General features: G+C 42.2%; 3 protein-coding genes across 3 annotated transcripts; 2 read left to right on the top strand and 1 right to left on the bottom strand.

Annotated features, from left to right (window-relative positions):
* The first annotated feature begins 181 nt into the window (after positions 1 to 181).
* fam32a (family with sequence similarity 32 member A) lies at positions 182 to 2,589 on the top strand. Its single transcript, XM_080472683.1, has 4 exons — positions 182 to 332; positions 1,305 to 1,449; positions 2,196 to 2,249; positions 2,445 to 2,589. The coding sequence occupies exons 1-4, from the start codon at positions 259 to 261 to the stop codon at positions 2,511 to 2,513; spliced, it is 342 nt and encodes a 113-aa protein (XP_080328809.1). The 5' UTR covers positions 182 to 258; the 3' UTR covers positions 2,514 to 2,589.
* Positions 2,590 to 3,122: 533 nt separating this feature from the next.
* On the bottom strand, positions 3,123 to 4,808 carry fh (fumarate hydratase). The gene has a single exon (XM_080472682.1). It carries the CDS (start codon positions 4,760 to 4,762, stop codon positions 3,263 to 3,265), a length of 1,500 nt encoding a protein of 499 aa, XP_080328808.1. The 5' UTR covers positions 4,763 to 4,808; the 3' UTR covers positions 3,123 to 3,262.
* A 1,019-nt stretch (positions 4,809 to 5,827) lies between these two features.
* hdgfl2 (HDGF like 2) lies at positions 5,828 to 14,376 on the top strand. Its single transcript, XM_080472681.1, has 16 exons — positions 5,828 to 6,077; positions 6,621 to 6,697; positions 7,322 to 7,463; positions 7,563 to 7,805; positions 8,139 to 8,258; positions 8,346 to 8,414; positions 8,522 to 8,705; positions 8,865 to 8,949; positions 9,070 to 9,367; positions 9,482 to 9,615; positions 9,712 to 9,779; positions 10,126 to 10,196; positions 10,274 to 10,375; positions 10,666 to 10,822; positions 10,954 to 11,068; positions 11,885 to 14,376. The coding sequence occupies exons 1-16, from the start codon at positions 6,006 to 6,008 to the stop codon at positions 11,982 to 11,984; spliced, it is 2,037 nt and encodes a 678-aa protein (XP_080328807.1). The 5' UTR covers positions 5,828 to 6,005; the 3' UTR covers positions 11,985 to 14,376.
* The last annotated feature ends 733 nt before the right edge of the window (positions 14,377 to 15,109 follow it).

Below are 15,109 nucleotides of genomic sequence, written 5' to 3'. Positions count from 1 at the left end.
ATAAATTCAGAAAAATAGAGCCACATTTGTTTTTATAATGATTTTTTTCTCTGATAATTATGTCATTAATTGAGAAAACCAGAGTCGCTTTAAATTTTTTCATGTGAACGCAATACGCTTCCATACAAACCAGACGGTGTCGGTAAATGCGCTCGGTGCGCTGGTGTGTCACCGCCGTCCCAGAAGAAGAAGAGACGCAACGCGTAGAGGAAGAAGAAGAAGTGGCGTAAGAAAAATACAGACGAGAGTTTGACGAAAATGTCTGAGTACAGCGGTGTTCAGAAGAGTGCCCTGAAACTGAAAGGTGTTGGGGACATTTCAGCCGGTAAAAAGTAAGTGTAGGAGCCGTAACGCTTGTTTACAGTTTGAATTCAATCGTCTGTCTGCCTTCGCAAGCAAACGAAACGAAGCTAAAGTTAGCTGTTATGCTAACAACACGCTGCTCCTATTGCCTTTTTCTAGTAGTGAGTGAGTGAGATCACTGCTTGATTTGTGGAAATTCGTGATGAGCAGCAACGTTTTGTACAATACGGAGTTAACAGTTATGCTGGCACACGTTAACCAACTAATGAACCAAGTCAAGTCCTTTATTTACACACGCAACAATTAAACTTGTATAATTTGCAGTGGAATGCTTGGAGTACATGTTCTGCACCAAAACAACAGGTTTTATAGGGTGGAAGGGTGGAAATAATAAAAAATAGCACACTACATTGCAGTATTAATAATAAGATAGAAAATTAAGGCACACGAAAGCTAAATAGAGCGGACTACTCTCCTCAGGACCAGGAAGTCCTGCCGGGTGCTGCTGCCCATCCAGGTGACGACACTCCCAGCCAAAGTGTAAAAGTTTCTGATCACCTTAAGAGGGAGTTTAAAGTCCCTCAGAAATCTGAGGTGTTACAGATGGTGTCGAGCTTCATCACCAGGTGTTGATGTGACAGGACCATAACAGGTCCTGTGTCATGTTGACACCCAGGTAGGTTCTTGAAGCTCTCCACTCTCTCCACCTCGGTCAGCTGATCCTGAGTGGGTGGTCTGCCCTCTGCTGCTTCTTGCTGTAATCCACAATCAGCTCCTTGGTCTTGCTGACATTCAGGAGGAGGCTGTTGTCTGCCCCCCCCCCCCCCCCCCCCCTAAAGTTTAGTTTAAACTTTTTAAAAATCTAAATCATACAAATTTAGTATGTTATTGAAGGCATTATACGAACATACACCTTGATCTATACGTTTATACGTATAGATCGTCGACATTTCATGCAACGGAAGTGATTTTTTTTTCTTCTTGACTGTCTTCTTTTTTAGGAAGAAGAAAAAGGATAAAGAGAGCAAGCATCGCATGGAGCAGGTCGTCAGCACTCAAAATGAAGAAGAGGTCCAAACTAAGAAGGCCTATCTTGACAAAAGGACACCAGCTCAAATTGCCTTTGACAAGATGCAAGAGAAGAGGGTGAGTTGTTGCTGCCCAGTGCTTTTTGAGGGTGACAGTAGTTTTCCTACTTTGTTAGTGGGGGGTTCTCCCTGTTGTCACAGAGGTACCATTTGCTATATTGCTTAAAATTCATCAATAATGTGCTACAGAAGTTGATGATGACTATTTCATTTGAGTGGGGTGTTGCGGGATGGAGGATAACTCGCTGCTGATGTTGAACCCCACTGTAATACATCTTGGGTGACACTATCAAACACGATTAACAGTTTTATTGAGATTTGAAGTAGCCATTGTAAGAACAGTTAACATTTAAGATATTAGTTATATTAAATGCAGGTTGTGTTTTGTCACCACCAACACTCCTTCCAGACAGAAACTCTATACTATAGAAGTGTGTTTAGTAGATTATTAACTTGTTCTCAGTTGAACATTGATGTTTGGTCAGAACTGATTAGTTGTGAACAGCCTTGTTTCTTTACTTAAGAGAAAGCTCAGTCCTATTTGCTTTGTGTACAATTTCTAATCCAGTCTTGATTATGTTTCATCACTTTAGCTTGTTATTTATCACACCCTGCTGAGCAATAATTGTTAAAAGACCAAGGGCATTCCATGGAATTCTGAATTGTGCAAAGTAATGAACTGTGGAGCACAAACGATAAACCAACTTAACATGGTGGAGGAATGGTTCTACTGATGAATGGTGTTTGAAAATCTCATAGCCACTGATACGATTTGTTTTGTAATAATTTCCTTGTTTCCCGCAGCAAATGGAACGGATTTTAAACAAAGCATCAAAGACACACAAACTCCGAGTTGAGGTAAATATCATCCAACATGACACTGTTGTTGGCGCAGCACCTGACATCTCACAAACTGCATTCTTTATTATCAGCATGCAAAATATAGATGTACAACTTTATAAACTAAGCATAATGTATTTTGAGCATTTGCTGATTGATAAAGAGAAGCTTAATGTTTCAGTTAACAAATGAATTGATTTTGTCTGTTATCAGGATTTCAATCGTCACCTGGACACCCTGACGGAGCATTACGATATTCCCAAGGTCAGCTGGACCAAATAGAGCAGGAGCAGCCTTTTTCAAATGTGGATTTGTTTTCTCGTTTCGTGTATTTACAATTAAAATGTTATTCAAGCAGCATCCTGTGTTTTGTTTTGGCACATGTTCACAGTAAAGAGTATGTATAAATACACCGTTCTGTCCTGATAATCAGACTCTTGTACATTTGTTTGTTCCCGTGTGTAACACATAGAGAGTAACCAGAATCAGAATACATTTTGCTTTATCACATCATTTATTGAACTGGGGGCACTGCTTAAGCGGCACACACACACACACACACACACACACACACACACACACACACACACACACAAATTGTAGAAGTGTATATTTGATGAATTTGAATGGAACAGTGAAAACATTGAAACTATTTTAATCAAAAAAAAAAAAAAAAAAGACCAAAGCATGTCTGTGAAGCTATATTCTGTATTTCTGCAACAGTTGTAACCACCGATAAACTGACTATATAGCTTTATTGGACAAAATGAAGGTGTGTAACACCAGATATCATGTCAGACGTGTCAGCTAAGAGCTGAACAGCACTAACAAATCACAAACAGTGCAGGCTTGTATATAAAACACTGAATAAAAAGTTGCACCAAACAAGGCTGAAGCTTTGTCATCGTTTTATTTGATGTTCAAAAAATGGTCTTGCCCATACAGTTCAAAGCTTTAATTTAGAAATACACTTTTCTCAAAGTAGAAAAGGCATTGTCTCTGTTCTGTGGTATTTCTTTGGTTGTCAGCGTTCATTTTGGCCCCAGCATCTCACTGGGCTTCACCCACTGGTCAAACTCCTCCTCCGTCAGGTAGCCCAGCTCCACAGCCATGGCCTTCAGCGTGGAGCCTTTCTTGTGAGCCGTCTTGGCGATGGCGGCCGCTTTGTCGTACCCGATGTGAGGATTGAGCGCAGTGACCAGCATGAGCGACTCGCTCATGAGCTTGTTGATCCTCTCGGTGTTGGCCTGGATGCCCACCACGCAGTTGTTGGTGAAGGACATGGACGCGTCGCCGAGCAGCTGCGCCGAGTTTAGCACGTTCTTGATGATCATGGGCTTGAACACGTTGAGCTCAAAGTGTCCGTTGCTGCCTCCGACCGTGACCGCCACGTGGTTTCCCATCACCTGCGCCGCCACCATGGTCATGGCCTCACACTGGGTGGGGTTCACTTTGCCGGGCATGATGCTGCTGCCTGGCTCGTTCTCCGGCAGGATGAGCTCTCCCAGACCAGAGCGTGGTCCCGACCCCAGGAAGCGGATGTCGTTGGCGATCTTCATCATGCTAACAGCCACTGTGTTCAGGGACCCACTCAGCTCCACCAGGGCGTCGTGAGCAGCCAGGGCTTCAAACTTGTTGGGGGCGGTCACAAATGGCAGGCCGGTGAGAGTAGCAACAGTGGAAGCCACTTTCTCAGCAAAACCGATGCGGGTGTTCAGTCCTGTTCCCACCGCCGTGCCTCCTGCCGCCAGCTCATACACTCTGGGCATGGAAGTCTTCACTCTCTCTATGCTGTACTTCACCTGCTGGACGTAACCCCCAAACTCCTGTCCGAGGGAGAGCGGCACAGCATCCTGAGTGTGTGTGCGTCCAATTTTGATGATATCTTTGAACTCTTCAGCTTTGGCAGCCAGAGCGTCGTGCAGGGTCTGCAGGCCGGGCAGCAGGACGTGGTGGACCTCTGTGGCTGCTGCGATGTGCATGGCAGTGGGGAAGGTGTCATTGGAGCTCTGACTCTTGTTGACATGGTCATTTGGGTGAACTGGGTCTTTGGAGCCCAGCTGTCCCCCCAGGATCTCAATGGCTCTGTTGCTGATCACCTCATTGACGTTCATGTTGGTCTGAGTTCCAGATCCAGTCTGCCACACCACCAGAGGGAAATGATCATCCAGTTTCCCAGCTGAGACCTCCTCTGCAGCCTGGACAATGGCATCCGCGATCTTTGGACTGAGGCCGTAGTCTTTGTTTACCTCTGCAGCTGCTTTCTTCAGGATCCCGAAGGCCTTGATGACTTGGATTGGCATTCTCTCACTCGGTCCTCCTATCTTGAAGTTCATGGTGGATCTCACAGTCTGGGCACCGTAGTACTTGTCAGCTGGGACCTTCAGCTCACCGAACGTGTCCCGCTCCACCCTGAAATGCGAGCTGGCCATTCTGGACGTGCAGAGGATGACTTTAGAGTTCACGGTGAGTCTTTGCAAACTCAGGAGGGTGCCGCTCACCCGCTGGACGTGCTTCAGAGACCGAAACATGGCTTCGCAGTAGAGGTGAGTGAGGGGGGAGGTCAATGCAGCCTTCCACATTGCCTCCAGCGATTGGACGAGAAGGAAAGTGATGTGGCGTCAGCCAATCAGAAGGGAGAGGAGGCGGGATTTCCGTGGAAACCGTCGAATCGGGTTAAATCGATCTGTGCGCTTCATCCGGATCAGTGAAGTGTCTCTAAATAACACAACACTGTACTTCCTGTCTGACATCCACCCATAATGCACTCAAAAGAATAAAATCAACCGCTTTACATAACTGCCTACTATTAATAGGAACGCCATAGAAAGGGCATAATCAAACTGCTAAATAAGTACTAATCTCGTCACTTGAAATCACCAATTTGCCCTAAAAGCTTCATATTCAAATTAACAACCATGGCAAAAATACTCGACAGTTTTTTGAGGTACCATGTGTAATGTAAATATGTAGAAATGTATAAGACTAGAAAAAACACTTCCTTCTTCTTCTTCTTCTTGCTCCTCTCCTGTGAATTATTTTTTTAGGTTTGTTTTCTCTTTTATAATTGACAAAGTCACTTAACAAATATTCTGTAACACAATCCTCACAAAGGAAAAAAACAGGTGTTTACAGTGAAGTCAAGTGAAGTGAATCAAATATATATACATATCTATTAGAAAAGGCAGTTCTTGAACAATTATATGAAATGCAGTCTGAAAATGAAACACAATCAACACAGGGAAAAAAAACCTCCAAAGCAATACATAAATCGAGGGCTTTCTTTCTAGATCGTAATATTTGATCAAATTGAATAGGTTTATTGCATTTTTAATCTTAATTTTTAAAGGGCTTGAGTGAAGAAGAGAAACGCCTTCATCATGTACTGTATTTGCATTTGTGTAGTTTAAAATGTTCCGAGGATGAGAATATTGTTGATTAAGAAATCATAATCTTTGTTTACTGACTCAAAAGCATACATATTACCTTTTTGAAAAAAAGGGTTCAAGAAATAGAATATTGGTATGAAGCCTGTCGCGCATCTCTTGTATTATTGTGAAGTCGGACAGTTCGGGCTCACCGGAAGTCCCTCGTGCGCCTTCTCTACCTTCACGCGGCGCTCTCTTCTCGCGGTTAGTGTACTGTTAGCCCGCGAGCTAACCCCCATCGTTTCCAGGTTTCGTGTCGACCTGAAAACATCCCACCCGGGGAGACACGGAAAATACCGCGCATCCGAAGACGTTGTAGGTCCAGGCTGCACGCGGGAGCGGGACAATGCCGCACAACTTCCAACCCGGAGACCTGGTCTTCGCTAAAATGAAGGGATACCCCCACTGGCCGGCCAGGGTAAGTAAGCAAGCGGCAGTCGGAGGGGCGGAGGGGGTTGCTCCTCATGCGACTGACTGCTGCGTGGAGAAGCCTCTCTGTGTGTCTGTGTGCAGCTTAACTACCAACACAGAACCATAACTTCATATGTGGTGTGCGGAGCAGCCGCAGCGCAGGGCCGCACAGTGCAGGGCTGACAGTCTGCTGGAGATGCTGCTGCTGCTGCTGCTTCTGCTGCTGCTGTTTCTGCTGCTGCTGCTATTGGCCTAAAACCCACAGGGAGACGTCCAGCAGCCGAGCTACGTTGTTGTTTTGGAAAAGACGTGAAAGGAAAAAAAAAAAAAAAAAAGTCGACAGTTATTGTTGAATTCCATGATGTGTCTCCCTCAAAATGCGTGCTCACTGCAAGTCGCATGCATGTATTGAAAAAGAGTTTGTCAGTACTCTAGATTGTTTTGGTTTTTAAGATATTTTCTTCCGACATATTTCCCACTCGGATTGAATTGTGGATTATAATGTGACTGTGTCCATTGTGTTTTCTTTACAAATCCTATCTGTTTACAGATTGAAGACGTGGCCGATGGAGCAGTGAAACCGCCTCCTAATAAAATCCCAATTTTCTTCTTTGGAACACACGAAACGTGAGCAAAAAAAGATGAAATTATATTCTAATGCTTACAATGCAATAGTGAAGTGTTCATAATCAAGTGCAGTATTTGTTCTTTAAAAAAAAAAAAAAACAGCAGTGGCTTTTTTTATTCTCCTTGCTAAAAGGATAAATCAGTATTAAGAATCCCCTATTTACAATGCAATAGACACATATGCAAGTATAGAAGATAAAGCATGAATAAAGAACTGTTATTGCTACAAAACGCATATGAAACTAGGCAGCCACCACCTACTTCATATCAAACCACCATCTGAAGCAGATTAACGTACTGAAGCAATTTCTCTCAACTGTGGAACATTTGCTTTTCTGGTTTGGATGGTTAGTGTCCTCGTTTCTAGAGCTACACATCTATGTGTCGTGTCACCGGTCATCCAGTTCGTGTTCTTTTCACTGGAGGTTCACTGTTTTCTTACTGATATGTTGACATATTTGATCAGCGCACGCCGTCTGTTTACAGGCTAGCACCTGTATTGTGGTATAATCCATCACTAGACGGCAAATCCTAAACTTTGAAGTTGGCCCACGCTCAAGATCAATGTAAACATTTTATCTTTGATTGGTTTTAAATAAGATGAAGTCTCACTTTGCTTTGCAGAGCATTCCTTGCAGCAAAGGACCTTTTTGCCTATGAAAAGTACAGAGAACGCTATGGAAAGCCCAACAAAAGAAAGGGATTTAATGAAGGTTTATGGGAGATCCAGAACAATCCACATGCCTCATACAGTGCCCCACCTGTGGTAAGTCACCCTGCTACCTGTGAACATCCTCCTTATAAACACATGATAAACACATTTGCTGTTTCTGCTTTTGACTCGTTTATTCTGGTTTGTTTGTAGCCGGCAAGCTCGTCTGACAGCGAAGGCAACAATGCAGAAGGAGGAGGAGGAGGAGGAGGAGCAGGAGCAGGAGGAGGAGGAGGAGCAGGAGGAGGAGGAGGAGGAGGAAGTGATGAGGATGATGATGAAGAAGATGCCACAGTTGCTCAGAAAGCTGACTCGGGTAGTGAGGTGGACTCGGATTCTGGAAGTGAAGACCAAGAAAGGGGAGGAGGAGTGAAACGAAAGTCGCAGGCTCCCAAGGTAACTGCGGACGATGCTATTGGTTGTGTCGTGAATTTAAGTGACACCGTCAGTTATACAACTTGAGTGATTTAGTTTATAGTTACTATCATTTGTATCTTCAAAAAACAATGTCTGATTAGATAAAATAAGAAGAAAACACTCGTGAATTTTTGCAACTTCCATCTATATGTCTTCGATACCAATTCAGTAAGAAGAGTGTAACTTTGTGTGTTTAACTGAGGTCGTCTGCACAGCCTGAGTTTGTTCATCTCAAGTCAGAAAGACCTGTTACATTTTTCTATTTCCATTTTTCCTCATTCTTTTTTTTTTTTTATTAAATTTTTTTTTAAGCGGCCTCCACCTCCAAAAAAGGCTCGTGGCTCGTCCAGTGATCGAGATGAAGAGAGTGGATCGCCTTCTGAATCAGAAGCCACACCTTCAGATTCTGACTCCGGAAAAAACAGTGACCAGGTAATGGCTCACATATATATGTCTGAGAAGTGTCGACTGATGGGCAGAAGCCCGTTAAACGTGTTAAACATTTATGCGGCTCAACAGGATTTCACTCCAGAGAAGAAATCTGGTGGACGAGGTGGAAAGAAAGCTGGAGGCAGAGGGAAGAAGAAGGTAATGCATGAGCTCTCTCACTCTATCCATTATTGAAGTGTCCTATGAGTCTTTTCCTCTTTCCCTTTCTCTAACTTCATCGTCTTCTCTATGCCTTGTTGCATAAGGCTTCGTCTGCTTCAGAATCCGAGTCTGGTTCAGGCTCCGAGAAGAAAGTGGTGGACAGTGAATCTGAAGACGAGAAGCCTCGGCCCGCTCTGTCTGGTTCAGAATCACAGTCCGGCTCGAAGTCCGGATCAGGATCCGAATCGGATCCACCTCCTAAAAAAGGCCCGAATGCTCGCAAGAAAGGTGCGCCTCCTGTCTTGCTTACTTGATAAGTAAACCGTCACCGCAGATCCCGGTCATCCACATAGATAGTCGTGGAAAAAAAACAACTTTGACTTTTATTGCGACAATTGTAGTACCGAGTTATTTTCCAGCTGAGCGTTTATTTGCTCCATTATACAGAGAAACCGGCACCAAAACCTCGTGCCCGGAAACCCAAGCCTGCACCTGCAAAGCGAGCACCTTCATCGTCCTCCGACAGCGACAGGTGTATTGCTTTTCTTTAAGCATTTATAAGCGGGCTATTTCCACAGAAGACAAATTTTGACACGCGTCTCAGCAAAAGATGTCCAACTGGGTTTTTTTTTTGTGTGTGTTTTTTTTCCAGCGACAGTGAACCCGACCGCATCAGTGAATGGAAGAAGCGCGACGAGGAACGCAGACGAGAGCTGGAAGAACGCCGGAAAAAGGAGGAAGCAGAGGAATTGCGCCGTCTACGGGAGAGAGAGAAGGAGGAGGAGGAGAAAAAGAAAAAGGACAAAGACAAGGCTAAAAAGGGGAGTGACAGTGACAGCAGCAGTAGCTCAGATGAAGGTATCGATGATCACCCATTGAAGAAATCCAAGAAACCCCCTCCACCACCGATACCCGCCCCCTCTGATTCTGACTCTCCGCCGCCAGCTGAGGTAAGTCTCTTCTAAAAAAAAAACAAGACACCTCCAAGGACATTTTGATGTTGTTTCCAGCTGACTCTAGCTACTTCTTACTTGTGAAACGTCTCACCCCTTTTCCAAATACAGGCGAAAAAATCACAAAAGAAGCTAGACAGCCAGAAGAAGGCAAGAGTAAAGAAAGAGAAGGAGAGAAAAGAAAGAAAAGAGAAAGAGCTAAAAGAAAAGAAAGCCAGACGGTCAGAAGAGAAGTCCAGAGCAAGGTGAGCACACAATGAGAAACAGACTTCACTTTTCACGGTAATTAGATTCACTTGATCAAATATCGCAGAAGGATCACGGAGTTGACTTTGTTGCAGGTCAAAGCCTGAAAAGCCCAAACGCAAACCGGAAAGGGTGCCTGAGAAGAAAGTGGAAAAGAAAAAAGGTTTGTTCATGTTTCTTGCGCAGGTCACTCGAGGACCTAGAGGGATGTCAGACTGCAGGCCTCGAGGCCTGCATGGTTTAGATGTCTCCCTCTCCTCAGCGCACCTCAATCTAATGTTGGGTTCATCATGAAGCTTGTTAAAAAAACAAACAAAAAACAATAGCGAACAATCGTGTGTTGCAACGAGGAGAAACCTAAAACATGCAGGACCCCAGCCCCCGGGGACCGGAGTTCAATGATTGATAGACATTGCAATTGTCCAGTCATTCATCTCTTCCAGAGATTTTTACTGAAGTCTATTGTTTCTATCAAAGAGAGAAGTGATTCAGTTTGTATGTGTCTACAGAACCGTCACCAGAAGAAAGGCTACAGAAACTTCATACAGACATAAAGTTTGCACTCAAAGTGGACAACCCAGTAAGTTACACAGCGTCGCTGTTCATTTTCCCACCATTGGTAGGAAACCTCAATCTCCATGTGTTTATGCCTTCTAGGACATTGACCGATGTCTACAAGCACTGGAGGAGCTGGAAGCCGTACCCGTCACCAGCCAGATCCTCCATAAGAATGCTGAAGTGATTGCCACTTTAAAAAAGGTGCGTTTTCATTGGTTGTATGGGGCAGGGTTTAATGTCCATCTCACATTATGACAAGAAAACAATCATTGCTAAAGTGGAGAGGGGTGTATAGTGAATGTTTATCTTCCAACTATTATGTTTAGAAAGTTATGGTAATCAGATTTAGTTCAAATACGGTGAAAGGATACAACGTACGTTCACTTATTAATCCATGCTGGTTTCATTACTTTGTGGGCGAAAATGTAGTTTTAGCTGTTGTGGTCTCCATTTTCCATGTCTGTCATGTGTGCTTGTCATTGACTCTATAGATACGGAGATATAAAGCCAGCGCTGCTGTCATGGAAAAAGCCAGTGAAGTCTACAACAAGTTAAAGCTTCGCTTTGTGGGCAAGGGCGAGGTGGCAGCTAAACCTAAGGAGGAGAACAAGGAACCAGATAATGATGAAAAAGAGACACACGACGCAGGTTAAAAAAAAGAAAAGTTGTTTGTTTTATTTTGCAATCAGTGTTTGATATTAATTAAAATGTATTATCATGCTAGGTTTAGTGTAGGATTGCCTGCACTCCGAAATGAATATGAATATTTATTTTTGTAGATTCCACTCCAGTGAATGGTGAGTCAGAGCAGAAAAAAAATCTGGAGGTGGATGAAAAACCCAAATCACCTAAACAGGAGGAGAACAATGACGACAACACTTCAAGTCCAAACAGGTGAACATTTACCATGCAATCTTTTCAAGTGATTTCAGGTGAAAATACATGTACGATGGAGGATAATCATGACATATTTAGTATATTAATGGTAATTCTAAGGGGGAAAGTGAGGCAAAATTTGTATTTTGACCTTTTCAAGTGAAAGCAAAAAGGCCAGGGTCCAAAGACTTATTCGTGACCCATGTCTACTTTCTCCAGCTTATAACCTTAAGTATTCACCTTACAGCAGGGCGGATGAGGATGAACTATATACTGCAAGTGGAAAGATAATGAAGATTTGAAAGTGTAATTTCTGAGTAAAAGCAACTGCAGTTCCCAAATTGTCCACTGGGGGTCGCGCGGCTCCAGTTAGAGTGGCGGTCTTAACAATACTGAGACCAAGAACTGAGATGCAGGTGGCAATGATGCTTGTTACTGAGGAATCAGTGATGAAGCAGTGGAAGCTGGCTACATTACCCCCAGCAAACCGGCTGTATCATCAAAACTATGCTGTGTTTGTGAAAATGCAACTCCGAAAGGTCATCAAAATCCTCAATGTTGAGAAATGACATGCTATTTCCCACATTAATCTAAAGAGAAACATTGTGACCTGTAGGATTTCAGATTGCACTTTATTCTTGAGAAAATTGCATGTAGTTTAGATGTATTTAAGAAAAAGAAAAAAAGTGAGAAATGTGGAGAATTTAGAAGAGAGAGAATAGAATAGAAAATACTTTATTAATCCTCGGGGGAAATTCTTCATTTCATGATGTCGTTGTAGTTTCTATCCCTAACCCTAACCCGTCATTGTTGTTGACTGTTTTTGCCTTTTAGAGAAAGTTCTGGTAGTCCAGATGAAAACCAGACAAACGCATACGAAGAGGCAGACAACTCCATCTCCGCAGATCTGGAACCACCTGCTGTAGAAAGCTGAAAGACCCTTCCAACCCACTGCAGTGGACCAAGTGCTAAAAGATGGTGGCCTCTGTTTGATGTTATGCAGTGCTCCTGACCCAACTACATCACGATACACACAAACACACCCAGTGATTCCTACAGTATCTGTTACGTCACTCTTCGTGTTTTGGACGTTTTGTACTAAATTGATATCACACCAGAAACCCCTTTTTCTTAAACTGTTGGGTCGTTTTTATTTATCTCAGCAAAACAAGGAAAGCTTCTTAGAGTGATTGTTTGTGGCCTTGTGCAAACTTCTTTCATTTATGAAATGTACTTTTCCTTTTATACAACACTCGGCTCGTCCTGGATCCTCTTTCCTGCTTCTGACTGCCATTTACTTTCTACCACTTGAACTCCGTCTTTTTTCTTTTAATGCCATATGCACAGTTGTGTTCAAAATAATATCAGTCCGCCATGACTTAAAGAATCTATCACTGTTTTTGGTAGAAATGATAACCATAGTAAATCATTTTCATTGTCCCGAGTCTGTTCAATGGAATAATTAATTGAAAGGGGAATGTTCAAAAATGATAGCAGTGTGGGGGAAAAACAGCTGTTAATCAGCGGGCCCTTATTTTTGAGGATGTGGATCATGTATTTCTCTCTGAAAACACAAGAACATTGTGATGATCAGTTGTTCAGAAGATCAGCGTTCTTTCATTAAATCATTGTTTCGAGAGGGGAAAATGTTTTGGCTCAGCTTAAAACATCTCCAATGCTTTAAAATGGAAAGCAAAACCAGAGAAATGCGGAATAACACAGGACACGACCAAATGAATCCCAAAATAGCCAGAATGGCAAAGACGCAGCCAATGATAAACTCCAGGGTTGACAAAGACGGTCTGAAGTTTCCTCTGTGTGCTGTGACAGTGAGGAAACGCCAGTTTGAAACCAACCTGTTGACAAGAACCCCCGCAAAGTCCCTCCAAAAAACTCAAATACCCTGAAGAAGAATTAGCCTAAGAACACCTCGACTGGTCTAATGAGAAGTAGAGAAACATTTTGTCGACTGATGAAGGTAAAATCTGTATTTTTTTAGTCCAAAGGCTGCAGTTTTTCAGACGACCCCCAAACACTCAATTCAAGCCATGGTATACTGAGACGACAATGAAGCATGATCGCGTAAACACGATATGTTTCTCTTACTATGGTGCGACTATTTATTGCGTAACACAAATTTAAAGTTATGGAGTGGCCAGCCCTTGTCCCCGGACCTGAATCTGGTATAAAGCGTGTGGGGTCACATCAAAAAAGCTGTTTCTGAGGCAAAACCAAACAATTGCAGAGGATTGTGGGATGTTAAGTCATCCTGGCTGGAATCACAGACTTCACAGACAGGAAGCAGATGTGAGAAATAGTGATTATACAATTAAGTAGTAGTCTAGTGATTCACAGGAATGCTAAATCCTTAAAATTTTCAGTTTATACAGTAAATATTTGCGTTTGTAAAAAGATGCAGACACTGCTATTTTGTTTGAACAGCCCAATATTACTTTTCTCTGTGAAGTACATAAAGTATACATTCTCTATGTTTTGGTTTAGAATATAATGTGCTGTTTCCCCAATTCATGGAAATAAAAACTATTATAAGGAATTTCAACTTAGCTCACCTTTTTATAGGCAGTATCATTTTGAACACAACTGTATAGTGAACGATCACATTCTTAGCACTTCTGTCCAAAAGTTTGTCTGGGCTTGCCTTGTCGGAGTTTTAACTTGAATGATTCTGGGAAATCTGGGAAACGATTAAGTCGTGCTGTGTTGTTCTTGCTTTGGGGATCATGTGTCGTCCCAACAACATCTTTTGGCTTTATTTTGTGAAGCCCACAAAACATCAAAAAGGCATCTTGTCTGCGTGAGTGGTTGAAGTCCATATTTGTGAGTCTATACTTTTTTTGTTTTTTGTATTTTGTTTTTGATTATCTGGTCTTGATCCAGTTAACTTAATGCCGTTTTCCAGTTGAGGTCCATGTACCTTTTTTTTTTTAAAAAGCCTTGCTTTCCAATAGTTACAATTTTGTCTAAAAGAATAATTGCTGTGGAGTAAAACATTCACACTCTCCTCACTTATTGTCCACTTCCGGTTACCTGCATAATAAATTGAATAACCATCAAGATTGAAAACTGCCCTTAGAAGCTATTGAGATCTCATGTAGCTGCAGCCTATTTGGACATTTTTCTGTCATGACGCATACAACAGGTGTTTTTAGTGCTCTGTAAATTGGTAAAGCATTTTTATCACTTAGTTGAGACTGACTTGAATAAAATTCTTAGCATGATTTTGGTCTTTTTTGTGCAGTTTAATGTGATGCTGTTTTTTTTTTTTTTTCCTTATTTGACAAAATAAAATAATGTGACAATACTGCAGGTGAGTAGAGATGTTTTGATACCTTTTTTCTGGATGAGTTACACAATTCTTCAGTTTCCATCATTGCGCATTGCTCACATAATAATGGCTTTAAATAATAAACACCGAAGGAAACTCAAGGCATGGATTTATCGGTTGAGTCATAAGATATAGAAAATAAACGCTATTGGGAGTACAAATGCATATCAGTGGTAAAGGCATAGCTAGAAAAAATAAAACCCACTAAGGTGCAATAATTTCACATATACATTCACAAAGAAATGAAAACTCACTTTATTATACAGTGTTTTTTGTACAATATATGAATGACTCGGATCCCTTTAAAAAAAACATTGTATTGTTTTAAAGAAACAATAAAACAAACTTTGTTGTGGTCGTTGCAAAGAGAAAACATTGTTGTAGCTGGCAGCGCATAATGAATAAATACAAAAATATGTCCAATAACATTGATTGTGCATCAAGTCTAGTGAAGAGGGTAACTTTGTCTAAGGACCAAGCATGATGTGTGTGTATAAAAGATAATGGTAGGGCTACGAATACACAGCCATTTATAGGCTCGGTGATAAACTTTTGATTCCGTTTTTTTACGGTGGGATAATATGCAAACGCCACATGAGTAAGGCCCTGGACCGGACTCGAACCCGTGACGTTCCTAATGTGAACTCAGAATTCGGACTATTGCTCCACTAACAGAAGACAGGAGTGACACGATGCCTTGTTTGAAAATTCTG

Source organism: Lipophrys pholis (assembly GCF_963383615.2).
Source record: "Lipophrys pholis genome assembly, chromosome: 10".
NCBI classification, from domain to species: domain Eukaryota; kingdom Metazoa; phylum Chordata; class Actinopteri; order Blenniiformes; family Blenniidae; genus Lipophrys; species Lipophrys pholis.
Note: the sequence above shows the minus strand (reverse complement) of the source record. Positions and strands in the feature narration are given on the sequence as shown.